At 41.4% G+C, this 22,784-nt stretch overlaps 1 protein-coding gene across 2 annotated transcripts in view; it reads right to left on the bottom strand.

Moving 5' to 3' along the window:
* Window positions 1-410: 410 nt before the first annotated feature.
* LOC149150560 (Stress responsive alpha-beta barrel domain protein) overlaps window positions 411-22,784 on the bottom strand; it is a 133,295-nt gene continuing 110,921 nt past the window's right edge. Inside the window, exons 4-9 of one of the 2 annotated variants that reach the window (XM_089446108.1) lie at window positions 2,608-2,747; window positions 2,226-2,294; window positions 1,895-2,033; window positions 1,247-1,309; window positions 1,058-1,098; window positions 411-887 (exon numbers count right to left, since the gene is read on the bottom strand). In XM_089446108.1, the coding sequence (XP_089302234.1) occupies window positions 801-887; window positions 1,058-1,098; window positions 1,247-1,309; window positions 1,895-2,033; window positions 2,226-2,294; window positions 2,608-2,747 (539 nt within the window). In that variant the 3' untranslated portion in view covers window positions 411-800. Of the gene's footprint in view, window positions 888-1,057; window positions 1,102-1,246; window positions 1,310-1,894; window positions 2,034-2,225; window positions 2,295-2,607; window positions 2,748-22,784 lie in introns of both variants that reach the window. The other variant, XM_089446107.1, reaches the window with a different exon arrangement.

Below are 22,784 nucleotides of genomic sequence, written 5' to 3'. Positions count from 1 at the left end.
GAAGGTCTGAGGAAGCCTCATTTTACTAATCAATTGAATTAGTTTAGTTTGAAACTATCTAGAATACATCAATATTGTAATAAAAGAATCACTTTCTTAGTTACATGTTTTGTGTTGATAGCATTTCCCATTCAAGGGCCACTGCATATATGCACTCAAAGGATTTTCATTCTGATTTGAGGCTGGCAGGCTCAGAAATGCCCTCAACAAATTACTTGTCCTATACACTATTTTGAACTAAATATTATTTGTGCTGTCAAAAATAGATGGTATAGACATTATTATCTTACTTTAACATATTTTTCCAAGTTAAGTCTATTAGGGCCATTTTGCACTGGCAGCTAAATTAAAATCAGATAATTTGCAAATTTGATTTTTCTCAGGCAGAATTACATCAAGTTAGATTTTGTCGAACTCCATTAGGGCTCAGTACTTCAAATTTTATTGGCAGATGAATAAATCTTGTAACTTGGTTTTGCTTTTTACAAAAAATATAATGATTCCCTTCAATATTCCTTTGATAGCCTGGCATAGATTGCTGCTCAGTGAAGGTGCCTTCCTTCAAGTTCAGATATCAATATGTAGAAAAGAGTTTAGTGGCATCTACTGTAGCCAAATATTACAACAATGCCAAGAACAGTGAAAGAAGGATTAAAAGCAGCAAAAACAGAGCATACTGTAAACTAATTCGAAAGGTCATTTGGCTGTTGGACAGGAAAAGGAAACAAGATCCAGGGGCCCAGCAGCCAAGCAGTCACCTGATTCCAAGGAATGGCTAAGTTGCATGCCAAAACACCCTTCTACATGAGGGTTGTTCCAATAGGATCAATCAAAAAATAAACTATCAACGTCCTTTTGCTGATAGGTAAAACCTTCTGTTTCCAAATCTGCATTTAGAGATTGAGATGTTAAATAAGGTGGGAAACGTAGAAAATAGTAATACATGGCCCATAATAATGGAATATGTTTTGCAGACTCTTGGACATATTAATGTTTCACGATCAGAAGAAATATAATAGACTGTAAATGATAATATCTATAAAATTATGCATCTTACATCAGTGTATGATGGGCTACTTGTAAAACCCTCTAGAGCCTCTTCTGCATGAGAAATAGAACAGACAATCTTAGAAATGGCTTAAAAAGGAGTTTAAAATGAGAAAAAAATGGAAATCAGAGAATCGTATGACACGAGTTATGAGGCAAGACAATTTAATTTCAAGGTATGAGTTGCAATTCCACCAACCTGATGGAAAACGTATCATCACACCATGCGTATAATCCTTACAATTAACACTGAAATTTTTTCCTGTAAAGCAACCAGTATCTTAAGATGGAGAAATAACAAAAGGACAGGTAGTGAAGAACAAGGGAGAAAGAAAGCAGGCCTGCATGGAAAAGTAAGACTATAAACATTGCCAAACAGGCTAGATGCATTTCATCTGAGACATTTAAGCAGACAATAAAAAGACTACAAGAGACAGACTACATTTTCTGAATCCAAACATGCAATTTTTTGGTTGAAATGCTTCCAATGAACACAAGCAAGTGGAAACTATTCATGTCAGATAATACATAGTGGTAGAAACACCTTCCAAGCTACAAAAGTTCATTTGGTGAATTTGGGGTATATGTTCCATCAAAGTCACCCAGGACTTCCATCTAGGCCCATGCACAATAAACAGTGCCATTGTGGGGACACACTGACCCTCGAGGGGCAAGCATGCCACTTGGGGGAATTGAACCCTGGTCTATGCAATAACAGCACCCCACTTTCACCAACCAGGAAAACCCCAGTTGACAAACCCAACCATGTTTTGTTTAGAACACATTGAAAAGACTAGAATAAAAATTTAAAAGAATGACACAGTTTTTATTTTCTATTGCCTTGTACCTTGAGTATACTGTATAATACTTGATCCAAAGTGCTCAATCAGGTTTGCAACTGCATCCAGTGCATCTCCAATAACCTCTACTGAAACATCTTCATGCACTGAAAACAAAAGTATAAATTCTACACCGTATTCAAAGTCCTGCAACATAACATAAAATATTACAAAAAATACACTAGCCCGCCATGCTTAAGTCAATACATTTAATTTGGGAAATAAAAAATAAAAACATACTTGATATAATGGTCTTAAAAGGTGATGCGCAAATTAGAATAGCATTTCAATTTTCAATTACCATCCAACTGTAACACATGAGATTGCTTTCAAACAAACCTCTCCTCTGCGAAATAAAGGTACAATATCATCCTCTACTTCTGCCTCGTAGTCCATTGAAATTGACCCCTGTTTAGCAATTTGACAACATGTAGCCATGCAACTCAAAGAACATACTAATAGGCAAGTACCAATTTTGACTCTCATGAGCTTAACTAGAAAGACCCGATATACTTCTGAACTCTTATATTTCTAGTTTTCCTTGTTTACACTGAAAACATCTGACAACTGGACTATATCCTGGAACTACATCTGAAAATATGTACGGAACTCAGCAGTCAAGAAAAGAATCCCCAAAATCAATCTGCAAAAGTAATGCATCAAGCAAATAAAATTTAAATTCAAGAATGAGATGGATAAGTGTTTACATGTCAGCTCATACATGGCAATATGGAATAATATACTCATTCAGAACTCTTGCTTGAAAGGTATTTCTATAGTACTCCGCCAGAACTTCTTTTGAAGGAAAACGCATAAAGACTGCATGAGTACAGCCTTCAGGGTTCTCTTGGACAATACGACCTGCAAGAATAAAGATATTTTCGTTAGGATTCTAAGAGGTCTTACACTTCAGACTACTTATATTATCTGTTTTTCTCCAAGTATTAATAATAAGCATGATAGAACATTGTATATCGTGTAATGAATTGTTAACTATCCAAAGTGCGTGCCCTAGAGTAAGACAGGTTCAGGGTTGGCAATTGCCTTCGGTCAAAATGGATGAGCAACAAACAACCAAACATAATGCATAAAAAAATACATTGGAACTTGTTAGAAGTCACAAGGTCCAGCAATTTATAACAGTAGTATTATCCAAAATAGCTAAATGATGATATGACGACCAAAGAATAAAGGTATGCTGGACTTCAAACAACGCAAGAGGACTCTGAAATAAATCAAAGAAAAATCCACCGGATTGTTAGGTTTTAGAAATGTTCCATGGACGTGACTCGGTGTGAGGCAGCTCTTTGGGGACCAGCCATCTGATGTATTACTTTATGAAATAAGCAAATGCCAAATTATCTATGCCCAATGCAGTAATGTAATACAGAACTCAAAGATGGAACTGCAGATCAAACGAGAAGAATAATGTTTTTGATCCACAGTTTGGATACACTTCTTTGCTTTTCTTAAATTTGTTTAGAGTAAAATATTGCACAGAGCCTGGATTTCCAAGGACAATTGTAGCGAAGAAGAAGATAGACACTATGTTGAAGCTTTTGAGGAAAAAGATATGCTTGCAGGTTGAATGCAAGCAGTTTCATGTGCTTCTCCGAGCAGCTCTTCCTAGAAATAAAGTGCAGCAGTAAGTGGTGGACAGCAGCATCAACATCAAGATCCATGATCCAATTTGCCTAGATTATGATAAAGTACAGTAACGTTTTTTTTTGCAAGATATGTCTTATATTACAAAATGAAAACAAAAGTGTAAGTGTATGCACAATGGACACTATACTCTTTTTCGAAGAGAAACTAATGCTGATATAAAGTCTAAACAAGCTACAGAATCTAAGGATTGGGCTCCCTTAATCAACAAGGCACCCTTGGCCAGTAACTGGTGACATATCTCATCATGCCAAATAGCACAAAATGTGGACAGAGAGCTAACCGCAAACTCAAAAACAAACTTACATAGAAACTTCCAAAGGGTGAACAAAATGGTAGCTCTCTAGCACTTGCAAATCCCAATGAAAGGAGGAGTCAACTAGATAGCTGCAGGCACCAAATATTGCTGCTTGCCAATAAACCCAACCTCGAAAGAGAACCAAGCAATAGTCCTGAATGAATGTCCAACGGCTCCTAGCAAACTGGCACTTCCAAAAAATATGCTTCACCATCTCAAAACGATGACAAACAGTGCAGATTCCATCAAAAAGTCCACTCTTGGCCAATCTGGCTTTAGAGGGGATCCCCCAATAGATAACCAGACAAGCAAAAACTTGCAGCTTATAAGACAGCCGAATGGACCAAACACTACCAAGTCTGTGCACCCACCTATCCACCAAATCCACAAACACCCATCTCATATCGAGAACCAGGGCTAATGAATGCCATTGATGGAACAAGGAATAAAGCCAGCGAGAGTCATATTGCTGCAACATCTTACCAAAAATCCGAACCCAATCCCTCCTAAACAGCTTCAACATCCCAATATTCATTTTAAACAAATCCTGTAGGCGAATAAGCCCTACCAACTCCATAACCAAATGTCAATCAAAGGAGAGGAGGTGAAACTCGTAAGCCAAGGACCACCAATCCTTCCAATACCAAGTTGCTGCATCCCATTAGTCTACCCAAAAGAAGATGCATTTCCTCCTCAACAAACAAGCCTGAAGGAGAGGCAATTGTCAGCACAAAGTACCCAATTCCCTCGTAGTTAAGGATTATTACATTTTTTATCTGATTTTTAGGCCTGTTCTGGTGCATGGAGTAGCCAAAAAAGGTTGTTGGATGCATGGTGACCGTCACTAGCACAGTGTGCCTGGTTCCCTCATAGTTCAGGTTTATTGTTTTCTGATACCTTCCTTTCTGCTTTTCAGTTACATTAATGTATTTTTTCAATAGATTAGCTTAAATTTCCTTTCCCACAGTTGAATTCTTCTTCTATTTTTGAAATAAATCTTCCTTTGACTGTTAATGAAACAAAACTGCCAAATATTTATACAGTAAAGGGCAAGCTGTGCATGAAGCCATCAAGCACTAGTAAATTAAGGGCCACAAATACGAGCCTCAAACATAGATCATGTTTCTGCACAAACTAGCAGGCCTAATAAATAGGCTAAAGCTAGAGGGCACAACAACACCTTGGGGCTAAGGCCCACTGTCACCACAACCTAAGTCCCCTTCTCTTCTCGGATTTTCACCGACAGATCCCTCACTTGTGATAGATGTATCCAGGATTGGTTTGAAGTGAGGCAAGGAGGCTCATTCAATGGAAAGGTTCAATGCAAGTGTGAGCTTTGGGAGAAGCTAGGAAGACTTTCCAAGAAAAAACCCTTAAAAGAAAGACTGCACGAGACCTAGGGTTGAGAAATTTTATGATATAAGCATTCATCCAAAGTCAAGGTAAATAAGAAAAAAGGTTGCGAATGATATACTTCAACAAGTACTAAAGAACAAACCTTCAGAGAATCCCCAAGTTGAAGGATGGCTTCTAGGGTTCCCACTTCGTGTGATAGCTAAGGCATCAATTATAATGAAATTTCACTGTCGGAACTCATTCAAAACTTTTGGACACCTAGAGGAGACACTAAGGAAGAGTCTTGTCAAGATAGAATTCAAAAATTCCTCCTCCTTAAAATTTCACAACAAGCCCTATATAGGCCTCCTTATCCTTAAAGGGATGAAAAAAAGATAAAAGAAGGTGAAATAAGTATGATTTTTCAATTATATGTGATCACCAAGGACTTAGGGCCAGTGCCCAGCAATGGGGAAGATTGGAGTAAAAAATTATCTTGATTTGGTAACTTCGCTCTTCAAGGAGGCAGAGAGAGCACCAATGAGGGTAGAAGATGACAAATGCCATCCCATGTCTCTTCGGGTGAGACAAAACCTCCTCTAGGCCCTGGATCAGCTGCCAAGTGCCGGGTGCAATGTGCGGCTGGCTAGGCAACGTGGTCCAAGTGCATCATCATCTCTGTATAATTGGGGCATGAACAAGCAATGTGGTGGTGTTGAAGAAGCCTATGGCGTGGTAATCAATGCTATGGAACACTGAAGGCATGGCTCTCAACGCTCACCCTACAAGTGCCATTATGACCCTCTGGAGGGCTTGGATCCCGTATTGGGAAGCCAAGTCCAAGATGAAGGCCCACCTGCAATCCTGTATAAAATCCAATGCATCTCCTCACCTTCTAGTACCACAATTCATTAGTATAATTGAGTAAATAAGCTTGCTAATCAAGGCCAGAAGTGGACAGTTCATAGTGGCATGCCCTTCCAAATGGGCTTTAGACATGTACTAATGTTACCTTTCTCGACAAGGGAGTTAATGAAGGACCCTATTAGGTGGTTTCAACATCTAAGGGAGTGATGGGTCCATGGTACATCCATCAGATGGCAAGTGTCATGTGAAATAATAGTGGAACGGAGTGGGGCAAGAGGAAAGGCTCTAGACCACATGCCATGGTACAAGGGTAGAAATGATAAAGGAGGCCCGCACCTTTGGTGTACGAGTGTAGGAAGGAGCAATTGTGGTACATGAGTTACCACGACCTTTGTACCCTTCTTCACATGCCTTTTGCCTTTTATTGATTTTTTTTCTTTTTTTTGCTCAGGGCTCAGGGGCTTAAAGCATGATGTGTAAGATATAGCAGTGAATACCTCCTTAAGGTGGGGCAGTTTATCGCCCACCAGGGGTTGGGACAATCATGGATTCCTTAATGATGCAAGGGGCACTCATTGGTGCCCTAGGAACTAGGATGAAGGCCATAATGGTAGGGGGGAGAGCTCATGTTCTGCTTTTGCCCACACTTTAAATTTCATTGTCCCGACCATCTTTTGCATTTTGTGATACATTTCCTATTGCGTGTTTCCATTTTATGCTTTTATCTTTCCTTTTAGCTAGATCAACCTTTAGGGCGTCGTTCCAGGCCCGACCCAAGATGTGTACAACGGGAAGGGGAGGCTAACACCTTCTGGACCCAATGGACAAATGTGGACCCAAATGGGGAAAATGTGGAAAGGGATTGTAATGAGCGGAGGGGAGTGAGATATATGGTATCATGAAGCAGGACCATGCAGCAAAAATTAGGGTTTCCCATGTAGTGCCACTCCTAAAGCTATTAGTCAGTAAAGGAGATCCCACGAGACTAAGATACCAAATTAACTCCCAAGTTGAGGTAAGGGAACAAGAGTGCATTCAAGGCCAGTTCTTTTCACCGAATCCTCCCACCAATCCATGCCCAAATGTGCCCAAGAAAAGCAAGCATAAACACACAATCACATAACGAAAAATCATACCTTTGGGGTTGGATGGTCCACCTTCAAACATACGATCATAACAGATGAGTGAGGGCACACAACAGCTGGCTCAGGTGGCAGAGAATAGTAGCACATCGAGCTATCATGTGGCTACAAGAGCTATTAGTTGCGGCTGAAGACAAATCTAGGAGAAAATTTCTCCTATAGGGGTCACCCACTGGTGGTGGATAACATCAAGATCCAACTAGGACATGAGCTCTCAATAGAGTTCACGAATCATGGACTCAAACAAGGAGGTCACGAGAACACCAACAACCTCCTAGGACTGTAGACCTGTTACCTACACATCACAGACAAAGCAAACAAAGCATCATGTTTTGATGGCATCCTTTGACACCCATGCTTTTGTTAGTCCATATAATCAATAGGAAATAAAACCTATTTTAGAATGCAAATCAAATCCAAATGCACCTAATCTAGCGTGGGAACATAACATGATGTTAGATTCTAATGCAAAAGTCAGTATGCAATGCATCCTACTCTAACATGCATGGCTACATTATGCGACTGCGAAGTGTAATCATATAGTCAATGCAACCAACATATCAATAGATCAATATAAGAATGCCTGCCCCTATAATAAATCCAAAAGCAAAGATAGGAAGAGTCATATGGGAGGTCACAAGGGCAGGAGGTGGGAAAATAAGATGACCACGTATGGAGGATCATGGATGAGGAGGGATGAACAAGATGCAACCTATTCCAGTGGATCCTCTCGTTTAGCCAAAAGATTTAGATATCGATAATTAAGCTCATAAATTTTTGATGAAGGGCAATCTTAGGCAAATAATCCCCATCATGGGCCTTTTCAATGATGTCATGTTGTTTGGTTACCATAAGGTCACAATGGGAAGGAAAAGGGGATTGATGACACAAAGAGACACGACAAGCAGGTTGCTCGGTAGGATGATTGTATATAAGAGAGGCAACCATCGTGTGTTCATAATGTTGGGAAGAAGTGATACATCTAATGAATTCTTTCTCCTTGAGACCACCCTCAAAAGCGGGAAAAGGTTTATTATTATTAGTGATAGTGTAAGAAGGATTGAGGAAAGGGTCCACATATGACTCAACTACATCCCCAAGATCGTGAGGAAAGACAAGGGTCCTATTGATATCATCATCATCAATGTTATAGATAGGGTCCCTGTCAAAACAATGCCCATGGATTTCCCATTCCCCTCTTCAATATGCAAGTAACCACTGATATCAATGTCCAAAGGGGTAATGGGATCATCTTCTCCAAAATCCTCTTGATGTTCAATGAAGGCCTCCTCTTGAATATCTAACAGTTGGCATGGTTGAAAATGCTTAAGAAAGCCATCAAAGAATGGTCCAATAGATGAGATGCTCCTAGGCTTGCAATTATGTAGCCATGAATTATGATTGTTACACACCATTTTGTGGGTGATATCCCTAGGAGAAAATGTTTCTGCAAGATTGTCCTCAACCAGTAACCAGCAGCCCCTTGCAGCCACCAACTAGCTCGTTGTGCCACTTCTCTGCCACCTGAGCTAGCCATGTGTTCCCTCACCCATCTGCCATGATCGTATGTTTGAAATTGGGCCTCCCAAACCTAAAGGTGTGCCTTGTCATCTAGTAATTGAGTATTATAGTTTGCTTATCATAGACACTTTTGGGCATGGATTAATGGGGGGATTTGGCGGAAAGAATGGGCTAGGTTTGTGCTCTTATCCCCTAGACCCCTTTTGGATGTTAATCTTGGATTCTAGTCTCGTGGGATCTCTTTTACTGACCCTTCAACTTTAGGGATGGTATTGCATGGGAAACCCGATTTTGGTTGTGTGGTCCCGCTCCCTCATCCATATATATTACTCCCCTTTCACTTAGTATAACCCCATTCATCATATCTCCCATCTGGGTCCACATTCTTCCAACGGGTCCGCATAGGGTTAGCTTTCCCCTTCCCCTTGCCGACACCTTAGGTCGGGCCTGGAATGATGCGGTTGATGCACCTGAAAAGAAAAGAAAAGCATAATTGGCCACATTCAACAAGAAAATGTATCGCAAAATGCAAAAGATGGTCGGGACAAACACATTTAGCACGTAAGCAAAAGCCAATACATGAGCTCTACCCCATCATCATGGCCATCACCTTGGTTCCTATGTTGATTTGGGTAGCATCGGATGTGCTCTAGCCATGAAATTTGATGGAGAGGTTGGGGCACATGAGATCTCCAATACCCAGAAAGGGTTTGGGCAAATTCTAAACAGTTCAGGAGATATTAAAATAATTAATATTTTTAATGGAGTCCCTAAGTCTAAACTTAGGGAAATTAAAATATTAATGTGGATTAATATAAAACTGTGTTAGAATGGTCCAAAAGACATGGATCAAGCCAGATCTAATCTTAGCCGTTGATTAGGGACTTAATCTCAGTCGTTGATATGTCAACGAGAAAAGTATAAGAGGAGGCTTGAGGGTCACTAGGAGAACACACCAGGGTGATCAGTCATTCTATTCTCTAGAGCGGGGTTTGCTAAGAGAGATAGAATCAGTGATCGGAGTTGCAGCTGAGGGGCATTGAGTACAGAGAGACGGAAAGGCAGAGATAGTGTCGGGAGAGCAGCGCAGGAGCTAGAGAAAGTGACACAGTAGCTGCGAGGGTTCACGCAAGGCCACGTAGAGGCAGCCAGAAGTTGCGCAGTGCTTCAAAGAGGCCAGTGTTGCTGACGCAGAGGGTCAGAAGGCTGATGCAGGGCCAGCGTTGGGCAGAGAGAGGCTGACGCAATCCAGAGAGGCAAACATTGGGGTTTCTAGGGCAGATTGGAGCTGAAGAGCTACCAGAAGATTTATCCGGGGTTTCAGCCAGGACATTTGTCTCAAACTGAGAGGTAGTACTGCCAAGGAAATTCTCTGTTGACTAAGCCGATTTGGCACCCAGATTGTACTCTAAAATTGCTTAATAAGAAAAGCCTCAGATAGTTGCACCGGTTTTCCCGCATTGGGTTTTTCCGAGGACATTGGTCCAAAAATAACGATGTCATTTGGTGTGATTGTTTTTGTTTCCTTCAGTTGTTGATCTGCAATATGTTGAGCATGCACTAGTGTTTATTTTCAGTATTTACATTGTAAATAACTTGTTAAAAACGGAACAAGTAGGTAGGAATAATTAGTAAAGTGCATGGAGGGTTTCTAACTGGTAGACTTAGAAACTTCAACATCCTATAGGTCCTAGATGAGCCTCCTTTATCATTTAGGAACTTGTGATTGTCCCAACCCCTGGTGGGCAATGAACCGCCCTACCTTAAAGGGAGTATCCACTGTTGTATCTCGCACATCATGCTCTTAATGAACCGCCCTACCTTAAAGGGAGTATCCACTGTTGTATCTCGCACATCATGCTCTTACCCCTTTAGCCCCGAGCAATTAATTAAAGAAAAATCATAAAAGGCAAAAGGCATATAAAGAAAGGTGGAAAAGTCAAGATCGAGGCACCTCATGTATCATGATTGCTCCCTCTTATACATTATATACCCAAGTGTGGGCTTCCCTTTTACTAGCTACCCTTGTACCCCAGCATGTGGCCCAAGGCTGCCCCTTTTCATTCCCTACTCCATTCATCTCTTTGTCACATGCCACCACCTTTTAAAGGATGTACCTTGGACATATTATCCCCTTTAGAAGTAGAAACCACTTAATGGGATACTTGGTTAACCCCATTTGGAGCTTGGAGACATTAGTGCATGCCAAAGCCTATTATGGAAGGGCATGCCATTATGAAGTCCCTAATTATTGTCCATGGTTTGTAAGCTCTTTTACTCGATTTCCTTGATAACTTGTTGTACTGGAAGGCTAGGGGACACATTGGATCTTATACAATATTGCAGGTGGTTTCCACCTTGGGTTTGGTCTCCCTATACGGGGCCTTGACCCTCCAGAGGGCTACATTGGCACATGTAGGGTGTGTGTTGAGAGCCATGGGCCTCCACAGCGATAGACAGCACTCCATGGGTCCCCATAGATGTTCATAGATTGCTCGAGATTCACCTATTGGATGAGGAAGATGCACCTGGTTCACCTTTGCCCAGCCAGCCCCACAGTTGTACCATGAACTTGGCAGATGACCCAGACTTGTATGCTAATGTGGCATCACTTACACCATCATCTGAGCCCTTACATATGGTCTATAGGCATCTTCAACTTACTTGGAGACCCATGAGGTCACTTGTGTGCCCTCACAACCATTGGGAGCAACACAGGTTTACTATGTGAAGAACAAGGGGCCAACCCATTGTCCATTACTTTTGGAAGTCCAATTCATCATTTTGGCACTTATGGTCCTCATCAAGCTTCTTGGAGAGCCCAACGACATGCATTATTGATCATTCGACCTCTTGAGAGGCTTGTTATTTGGTTTATGGGCTAGTTTGGTGGGCTTGTGTTAAAATTGGCAACTACGGCCAACTTCCACATTAGGACAGCTCATATGATGGAGATGATTATTGCACTGGATTCCCCTTTTCGAGAGGTACAATTTTGATATAAAGATCATCTCATTCTGACAAGAAAAAATGGAGTTTTGAATCTATTCTTTCTCATGGTCAAATTGCCAAGGTCGACCTCAATCAAATGTAGGCTCATGAAGCCCAATGATGTGCCTCCTCACCCTCAACAAAGTGTATAAATAGAAGTGACCCTTCTCTATTTGGACATCATCAACTCATCACATCATCTTCTCTCTCCTCTCTTGATTGGTTCGTACAACTTGAAGGCTCTCTACTTCGCACGTGCGAAAAATGATGAATTTCTAGACTAAATTTTGGAGGGCAAAAATTTCAAATATTTGGGCATGCGTTGACCAACGTTGACTTGGGGTATTTGACCAGCATTGACTTCAGCTTTGTGGGCAGAATTCTGATTACTGCAGGCCACATTCTTTGGCATGATTTTCGAGGTGTTTGGGGATTGTTTCACTGTGTTGATTTCAATGTTGACTTTCTAGTTTGACCACATAAATTACATCAGACTTTGACTAGGTTGACCGAGCTGGTTTTGGGTTGACATTGACTCCTTTAGCAAGGCGAATTCTTCTATTGTTGACCGAGGTGTTTGGAGGATATTTTGGGGCAGCTTTGACCACCATTGACTTTTTGGTTAGGACTGCATTGACTATTGATTTGGCATAACTCTTTTCGGCATGTAATTCTGATATTTGTACTCTCTCTCTCTGATGAACTATTGAAGAATAATAATAAGATTTGATCAAAGGGTTTCCCCACATTGGGGTTTGTCCCTGGAATCAGCGATATCTTGTGTCCTCTTGTCTTGGCTTGTCTTCTGCATATGTTTTTATGTTCTATCTGCATTTACTGTCAGTGTGTATAAGTTAATGTGATTGCTACTGAAGATAACTGGAAATTGTCATTGGGTTGATAAGGAACATTGAAGTAAATTGTGCTAAAGCACAGAACATACCATTGTTATCTAAAATTAACATGGAATCAGAGCTTAGGTGAAGAGAAATCCCAAGCAAGTGTAAAGCAAAGAAATCACTAAGGGAAGTCGTCGGACAAGGACTTGGAATTAGTCCCAATGACAACCACATCTTACTTAAAATCCGAGGACAAGCTTAAGGACAAATATGACTTTCATGCATGGAAGATGTCTCTAGATTTGACACTGGAAGAAAATGATGTCATGGACTATGTCAAAGGAAAAGTAGTGGAGCATCCTTCAAATGCATTTGCTACTACACAAAGCAACTACAAGAAAGGTGAGGTTAAAGTTAAGAAAATTATTGTTGATTCTATTCACAAGCCTTTGGTTGCCTGTATTTCTAATTTGGAACATCTAAAGAGATGTATGACACGTTGGAAGATAAAGGGTTCAAGGTGACATTCATTGATGGGAAGGTTCGTGTTTGGCAAAGGAACCCAAGAGATGCATTCACTCTTGGATTCAGGGTTGAAGGTCTCTATCAGGTTGGAGGAAGTCCATTGGGAGCAATGACTTGTGATACTTCTCTTCAATCCGAATTATGGCACTGGATATTTGCTCACCTTCATTTCAAATCCTTACCTGATGTAAGGAAGATGGTCACAGGTATGCTTGAATTCAACTTAGATCATGAAGGTGTTTGTCAAGGTTGTGAAGCTGGAAAACATACAAGGGGACCATTCACCTCAAGTGAAACTCAAACCACTGATATTCTTCAATTGGTCCATTATAATCTATCAGGTATGTTGCCCGTGACATCTTTGGGTGGATATTTGTAATATGTTATTTTTGTGGATGACTTCTCTCGCAAAACATGGATGTATTTCTTAAAGAAGAAGGCTGAAATGTTCGAATGGTTCTTCTCTTTCAAAGCCTTGGTCAAGAATCAAACAGGGAAGAAGATCAAAATATTGAGGACCGATAATGGGACCAAATATGAGTCAAATGAATTCAAAAACTATTGTAGAGAAGTTGGCATTAAGAGGGAGACTACTACTGCATATACTCCTGAACAAAATGGTGTTGCTAAAAGAAAGAATCAAACTATCATAGAAGCCACCCGTTACATGCTTCATGACCAAGGTCTACCGAAGTTCTTATGGGGAGAAGCTGCCAACAACGGTGTGTATGTTCAAAACAGATGCCCACATCAAGCTTTGGACTTCAAGACACCCGAAGAAGTTTTCACTGATAAGAAGCCTGATGTTTCTCATTTTATAATTTTTGGTTGTCCAGTATATTTTCATGTGTCGAAAGAGAAAAGAAACAAACTAGATGCATCTAGGAAGAAAGGAATGTTTGTGGGCTACAGTGAAACTTCGAAGGCATATAGAATCTATGTGCCTAGTCAAAGGGAAGTGAAATTAAGTCATGATGTCACTTTAGATAAAGATTCTACTCTTAGAAATATCCAAGAACTTCCTATCCCTAGGAAGGACAATGATGACATTGATGTAGAAAAGCAAGATGAACCTCCGTTTGATGAACTGATGCCTGATGTTGAAGGTCCGATGGATCCCATTGATCCACCTCCTAGTGAGCCCACTACTTCAAGAAAAATACATTTGTGGCTCAAAGATACTCTTGAAGATGCTGAGAAACATATTGCATTGAGGGGGACATTTCGTGAAAGTAAGAAGTCGAATAGGTACCAAGGGTACTTAGCTGCCATGAGTACCATTGTACAATCTGAGCCTTGCACATTCGAAAATGTCGTGAAACAACAAGTTTGGAAGAATGTGATGAACGAGGAGTATGACTCGATCATGAAGAATGATGCCTAGGATGTGGTTCCTAGACCCAAGGACAAGTCTGTGGTCACTTCAAAATGGCTTTACAAGATCAAACATGGAGTTGATGGGAGTGATGAAAATTTTAAGGCCATATTTGTTGCTCGAGGCTTCTCTCAAAAGGAAGGAGTAGACTACGATGAGATATTTGCACCAGTTGCCCGATATACCACCATTCATTCAATCATAGCCCTTGTCGCTTCGCAAGGATGGAGTCTACACTAGATGGATGTCAAAACTGCCTTCTCGCATGGCTTGCTTAAAGAGGAAGTCTATGTGGCACAACCCGAGGGGTTTGAAGTTCAAGAACGTGAGACACATGTATGCAGGTTGAAGAAATCCCTCTAAGGGTTGAAGCAAGTGCTTAGGGCTTGGTATGAGAGGATCGATAGCTATCTTATGAAGTTGGGATTTACTAGGAGCGATGCTGACCCAAACCTATACTTCAAGGTTGAAAAGGACAGACCTTTCATTCTGGTCCTTTATGTGGATGATCTCTTTCTGACACGTGATGACCCTCTCATTCATCAATGCAAGAAAGAGTTGGCTTCCGAGTTCGAGATGAAGGACCTAGGACTGATGCATTACTTCCTAAGGTTGGAGGTCTGGCAAAATCCAGGTGAGATTTTCCTTTCTCAAGGAAAATACATTGTGAAGCTACTTGAGAGATGTGGGATGGTAGACTGCAAGTCCATGACTACTCAAATGGAACTCAACTTTAAGAAGCTGTGGAAGTGTTGTTGGGCCTGGATTGGCGAACCCTTCCGAGTATCGTCAACTTGTGGGGGCCCTGATGTTTTTGGTCAACTCTCGTCATGACGTATGCTTCGCAGTGAATACGTTGAGTCAATACATGGTTAAACCTCATCACATTCATTGGATTGCTGCTAAGAATCTCTTGAGATATCTCCGAGGCACATTCCACTATCGACTGAGATACACTGTCGAGAATTTGAGGCTACATGGGTATACGAATGCTGACTAGGCTGGCAGTGTGGTGGATCGTAAGAGCATGTTTGGGTGTTGCTTCTCTTTGGGGTCTGCTTCTATATCTTGGATGAGCAGGAAGCAGAAATCAGTTGCACTAAGCACTGCCAAGGCCAAATAGATTGTTGCGAGTGTGGCTTGTTGTGAAGCAGTTTGGTTAAGCGAGTATGGCCTGTTGTGAAGCAGTTTGGTTAAGGAAGCTCTTCACTGAGCTATTTGAGCATGTGTTGGATACCACCGTGATCCTCTGCAACAACCAGAGTGGGATTCGCCTATCAGAGAATCTCGTGTTCCACGACTGCTCCAAGCACATTGATATTAGGTACCACTTTATCCAGGATATGGTACAATGGGGAGCAATAAGGCTCCAACACATCAGGACAAATGAGCAGGTCATAGACATTCTCACAAAGCCTTTGGGGAAGGTCAAATTCTTCACCTTCCAGAAGAGACTTAGAGTCATGGAATGACCCTCCTATGAGGGTCCCATATGAGTTGGACACAGAGCTCTGGGAGCTCCTGGGGGCTTGGGGTACTTCTTGGAGCTATGAGCGACCATAGGGTGAGTGGTTCACCTTCCCCTAGTGGTGCGCTAGATACAGGGTGAGTGGTTCACCTTCCCCTATGATACCCCATTATGGTTGACATGTGTGTAGGGTGAGTGGTTCACCTTCCCCTACCCGGACACATGCATGTAGGGTGAGTGGTTCACCTTCCCCTACGATTGACATATGCATAGGATGAATGGTTCACCTTCTCCTATGGCATATGAGCAGGATGAGTGGTTCACCTTCTCCTGTCGATGCCCCAACACACATCCTACCCATGGAGTCCGAGACTCATTGGAAGTACCTCTCATCTGGCCAATGAGTTGGGGAAAGAGGTTAGGGACCATAGCACTATCAATGGACGCATCATGTACTGTCGTACTCCCTATGACTAGGATGCTTGGTGTTCAACAACTTGATCTGGGATCAAGGACTGACTTTTGCCAGTGGAGAGTGGTATGATCTTATCACTTACTCTCGATCACTTCTTCTTCATTATTACTTGATGGTTCAGCAGAGTAGAGTAGATCAGGGCAGTGATGACAGGGATGGTACAGGATGACAGGATGGCATCATGACAGACGGATTGGCAGGTGGAATTCTCCCTAGTTGAGAGGGAGTGTTAAATTGGCAACTAGGGCCAACTTCCACCTTAGTGTGATGGAGATAATTATTGCATTGGATTCCTCTTTTCGAGAGGTACAATTTTGATATAAAGATCATCTCATTCTGACAGGCAGAAATGGAATTTTGAATTTATTCTTTCTCATGATCAAATTGTCAAGGTCGACCTCAGTCAAATGTAGGCTCATGAAGCCCAATGGATGTGTCTCCTCACCCTCAACGAAGTGTATAAATAGAAGTGACCCTTCTCTCATTTGGACATCATCAACTCATCACATTATCTTCTCTCTCCTCTCTCGATTGGTTCGTACAACTTGGAGGCTTTCTACTTTGCACGTGTGGAAAAGGACAAATTTCTAGACTAGTTTTGGAGGCCGAAATTTTCAGAGATTAGGGCATGCGTTGACCAGTGTTGACTTTGATTTTGTGGGCAGAATTCTGATTTCTGCAAGCCGCATTCTTTGGCACGATTTTTGAGGTGTTTGGGGATTGTTTGACCGTGTTGACTTCAGCGTTGACTTTCTAGTTTGAATGCAGAAATTACAGCATACTTTCATTGGGTTGACAGAGCTAGTTTTGGGTTGACTTTGACTCCTTTGGCAAGTTGAATTCTTCTGTTGTTGACCGAACTGCTTGGAGGACGTTTTGGGGCAGCTTTGACCACCATTGACTTTGTGGTTAGGGCTACATTGACTGTTGATTGACTATTGATTTGGTAGAACTGTTTTGGGCATGTAGTTTTGATATTTGTACTCTCTCTCTCTCTCCACTGAATTATTGAAGAATAATAAGAAGATTTGATCGAAGGGTTTCCCCACATTGGAGTTTGTCCCTGACATCTGCCATATCTTGTGTCCTCTTGTCTTGGCTTTTCTTCTGCATATGTTTTTATGTTCTATCTGCATTTACTGTCAATGTGTATAAGTTAATGTGATTGCTACTGAAGATAACTGGAAATTGCCATTGCGCTGATAAGCAACATTGAAGTAAATTGTGCTAAAGCATAGAACATACCATTGTTATCTAAAATTAACAGCTTGTCACCAAAAGTTAGTTATTTGCACATTATTTTTATTTTATGGGCTAATGTAGGCTCAAATAGCTAAATCGAACTCCTTAGAGGTGTATAAATACAAATGATGAGAGTTCATTTCTCATCATCACTTGGTTTGGACTTGTATCTCTCTTGAGATTTTCGCTATTCCTTCTTGGTGGACGAAATTTTGGAGCATGGATGAATTTTGATGTATGGATTGTCTTTTCTTATCTTGGAGCTTCATGATTGGCAAGTCTATTGGTGGTTGGATATATTCTCTTACATGTAAGTGCAAATTTAATGTTATTATTCTTTTACTTTGTCACATGCATTGATAATGAGATTTTCGCTATACTAGGGCTAGTTGTTGCATGCATTTACTATGAATTGTGGAATTATGTTTCTATATAGCATATCTCTATGTATGGGCCATGTATGTTGAACGAATTCTCCTAGGGATAATTCTATGGTTGAATTTATCTTGATAAGCCACTTCACCTTGCAAAATGAAGTATAAAAGCTTTTAAGGTCACTCTCCTTTGCCCTAATGACAAGCGAAGTTGATCTTAAGGCCTCCTTGACCTAGAAACGAAGTCTATCTTCATATTCTTCTTGACTCCAATCTCCCCAAAGGATTAGGCACTGGTATACCATAAGGTGATCACTCAAAGGATCATTTTTCTTCACCTCTCCTTTATTCTAGGTCAAGCTACATTAGGGCTCCTAGGGCATCACTTTCCCACAAACCACCCATAAGAAAAATTTGATCTCTTGGCCTCTATTGTGCTGGTGGGTCTCTTAGGCCTCCTCCAAATTTGAGGAAATTCTGACATTGGGGTTGTGAGATATCCCAAGCCCTAGCCTTGAGATCGGTTTTTTCCCTATGTTTCCCTAGGTTAGTTCCTCATAGGGATCATTTCGCACCTTCAATTGAAAATCAATTCTTTGGTCCCGTTCTCCTCCTCGTTTAGGTCAAGTCTATCATTGGTTGCTAAAGTCTTTCCTCTTGACCTAACCTGGGTCCACTTGGCCTCGTGCAGTCCCATACCTTTGAAAATTCAACTCTTCAAAAACCACTTGGGAAACCAAGTTCAACAAGGATTTTAGGGTTTTGGAGGCTCCTTTACAACTCTCACTCCTTAAACATAGCCCTTAAATCCTCATCCCCTTCTCCTAGAAAGCTTTGTACCTTGCTTAAGAAGCAAGCAAGTCCCATTCTTAAGCCTCCCCTAGGAAAGGGTCCCCAAGGTCACTTCACACCCATCTTAGTTGATCTATCCTTTATAAGTGAATCTCTATATAATGGGTCTCCTCCCATCGATGAAATTCCATAAAGAGTAAGAAGCTTTAGTTGTGGTGTGGGCTTTAGCTTCATTGTTTCTCTTGACCTAGCAAGTGCCCCTCTAGGACCACCTGCTAGTTTGAGCGATAACAATGACCATGGAGGAATATCATGAAAACGATTATGAGGACATCATGGTGAATCACTTCAACCTTTGAGGCATATGCAACAAATCTTGCTACATGATTAATTGCAGAAAGCAGATCACCATCAAACTTGGGCGTAAAGTTGGGCGTCCCACGTATATTATTCCAGGTGACAAGATTAGGGTACCTAGGGATGGAAGCAATGTCCAGGGCGGGGAATTCATCAAAATAAGACCTCCTATTAGGTTTACACATTTCAATCATGTAAGAGTCGCCATGGTGAAATTAGAGATCCCTAGAGAGATGCTTGCTTCACCCTACAAGCATTGACCTTAAAGTTCAATGAAGAAATAGGACTTCATTCTTCCAATGGAGCTTCCAAAAGGATATATTGATAGTGTCATATAGGAACGAGACACGCGTCTCGCGTCCCTAGCAACGACGCTAAAAATGTTGTTGCAAGCTGCACAAACTAGCAGGCCTAGTAAATAGGCTAAAGCTAGAGGGCACAATAACACCTTGGGACTAAGGCCCACTACCACCACAGCCTAAGTCCCCTTCTCTTCTCAAATTTTCACCGATGGGAGGGGTCTCAGTGTTCCTCGTGATAGACGTATCCAATATTGGTTTGAAGGGAGGCAAGGAGGCTCATTCAATGGAAAGGTTCAATTAAAGTGAGAACTTTGGGAGAAGCTAGGAAGTCTTTCCAAGAAAACACCCTTGAAAGAAAGACTACACGAGACCTAGGGTTGAGAAATTTTATGATATAAGAGTTCATCCAAGGTCAAGGTAGATAAGAGAAAAGGTTGTGAATGATATACTTCAACAAGTACTAAAGTACAAACCTTCAGAGAATCCCCAAGTTGAAGGATGGCTTCTAGGGTTCCCACTTGGTGTGATAGCTAGGGCATCAATTATATTGAAATTCCACCATCGGAATTCATTCAAAACTCGTGGATGCCTAGAGGAGACACTAAGGAAGAGTCATGTCTGAACGGAATTCAAATATTCCTCCTCCCTAAAATTTTGCACCAAGCCCTAGATGGGCCTCCTTATCCTTAAAGGGACGAAAAAAAAAGATAAAAGAAGGTGAAATAAGTATGATTTTTCAATTGTATGTGATCACCAAGGACTTAGGACCAGTGCCTAAAAATGGGGAGGATTGGAGTCAAAAATGATCTCGATTTGGTAACTTCGCTCTTCAAGGAGGACTGAAGAAGCAACTTCGCTATCTATGGATACAGCTACATGGCATCTTTAAACTTTTATACTTCGATGGCAATCGTTATGGAGTTTCAAGGAAGCAAATGCAAATTATCCTCTAGGAACATTCATTCATTCATCATCTTATGAGTAACACATGCAAAAATTCTCCAATAGTATCAAGGCCTTAAATAATTTTTCATGAATTAGGGCACAATAATAACCATAAGACAACAATTCCATGCATTAGACATTCAATAGTTTATAAATATAGCATTAAAGGACAATTACAAGATAATGAAGAGTATCCATCCACAAGAATGCCAAAAAGAAGCTCCAAGATAGAAAATGAACTTTTCCAAATATCAAAATGCATTAGCTTCATCCAAATCACTCCACAAAATTGCAGGCCAAAAATCCTCTAATGAGGTAGCCAAAAATCCCAAGTGTGATGATTTCAAATGAGAGTGAGTCTCTCATATTTATACAAGACTCATAGGTTCGAATTTCTAATTATGAAGCCCCTAAAGTGTTAAAACAAGGTAACAAACCCTTGGTTACAAGCCAACCAAGATAGCTTTACATTAATTATTATTTTATTTGTCCTTTAGCCCATGTAATTAATGTGAAGTGCTCTCCAATGCTAGCGTTGAGGCCTCATGTGTTAAGAATGAGGGTGAGGGCCTCCAAAAGTGATGAATAAGAGGGGGGTGCCCTCCAAATGCTGCAAAACATCTCCAAACCCCAAGTTGGGCTCAGTGGGCTCCAAATGGGTCTCATGGGTCTCCAAATGGCTCAAGATCAAGTCGATGCTCCATCAATGAGGGCTAGAAGATGACACATGCCCTCCCATGTCTTTTCAAGTGAGACAAAACCTCCTCTGGGCCCTGGATCAGCTGCCAAGTGTCAAGTGCAATGTGTGACTGGTTGGGCAACATGGTCCAAGTGCATCATCATCTCTATATAACTGGGGAATGAACAAGCAATGTGGTGGTGCTAAAGAAGCCCGCGTGGTGATCAATGCTTTGGAAGACTGGAGGCCCATGGCTCTCAATGCTCACCCTACAAGTGCCATTGTGACCCTCTGGAGGGCTTGGATCCCATATAGGGAAGCCAAGTCCAAGATGAAGACCCACCTGCAATCCTCTATAAGATCCAATGTGCCTACTCACCTTCCAGTACAAAAGTTCATTAGTATAATTGAGTAAATAAGCTTGTTAATCAAGGGCAGAATTGGACACTTCATAGTGGCATGCCCTTCCAAATGGGCTTTAGACATGTACTAATGTTACCTTTCTCAACAAGGGAGTTATGAAGGACCCTATTAGGTGCTTTCAACCTATAAGGGAGTGACAGGTCCATGGTACATCCATCAGATGGCAGGATTCATGTGAAATAATGGTGGAACGGAGTGGAGCAAGAGGGAAGGCTCCAGGCCACATGCCATGGTACAAGGGTAGCTATGATGAAGGAGGCCCACAACTTTGGTGTATGAATGTAGAAGGGAGAAATCGTGGTACATGCGTTACCACGACCTTTGTTTTTCCACCCTTCTTCACATGCCTTTTGCCTTTTATTGATTTTTCTTCTTTTTACTACTCGGGACTCAAGGGGATGAGAGCATGATGTGTAAGATGTAGCAGTGAATACCCCTTAAGGTGAGGCATTTTATCGCCCATTAGGGGTTGGAACAATCATGGTTTACTTAATCATGTAAGGGGCACTCATAGGGGCTCTAGGAACCAGGGCCATAATGATAAGGGGTAGAGCTCATTTTTTTACCTTTGCCCATGCACTAAATTTTATTGTCCCAGCCGTCTTTTGCATTTTGTGGTATATTTCTTGTTGTATGTGGCCATATTATGCTTTTATCTTTCTTTTTAACTACATAAACCTCAAGGGCATCATTCCATGCCCGACCCAACATGTGGACAAGGGAAAGGGGAGGCTAACACCTTGTGGACCCAAATGGGAAAAAAAGTGGAAAGGTCTTGTCATGAGTGCACGGGAGTGAGATATATGGTATCAAGAAGCGGGACCACATAGCCAAAATTAGGGTTTCCCATGTAGTGCCACTCCTAAAGCTAATAGCTAGTTAAGGAGATCCCACGGGACTAAGGTACCAAATTAACCCCCAAGTTGAGGTAAGGGAACAAGAGTGCATTCAAGGCCCTTTCGTTCCGCTGAATCCCCCCACCAATCCATGCTGAAATGTGACCAAGAAAAGCAAGCATAAACACCCAACTACATAATGAAAAATCATACCTTCGGAGTTGGATGGCCCACCTTCAAACATACAACCATAACAGATGAGTGAAGGCACACAACAACTGGCTCAGGTAGTGGAGAATATTAGCACGTCAAGCTATCAAGTGGCTGCAAGAGGTTGTTGGCTGTCGGTTGAAGACAAATCTAGGAGAAAATTTCTCCTATAGGGGTCACCCTCTAGTGGTGGAAAACAGATCCTACGAGCTACAAACCTAAACTAATTCGCAAAAC

The sequence above is a fragment of the Pinus tabuliformis genome, chromosome 9 (assembly GCF_031772625.1).
Source record: "Pinus tabuliformis cultivar Carrire ecotype Pingquan chromosome 9, CPIR1, whole genome shotgun sequence".
Lineage (NCBI taxonomy): Eukaryota > Viridiplantae > Streptophyta > Pinopsida > Pinales > Pinaceae > Pinus > Pinus tabuliformis.
Note: the sequence above shows the minus strand (reverse complement) of the source record. Positions and strands in the feature narration are given on the sequence as shown.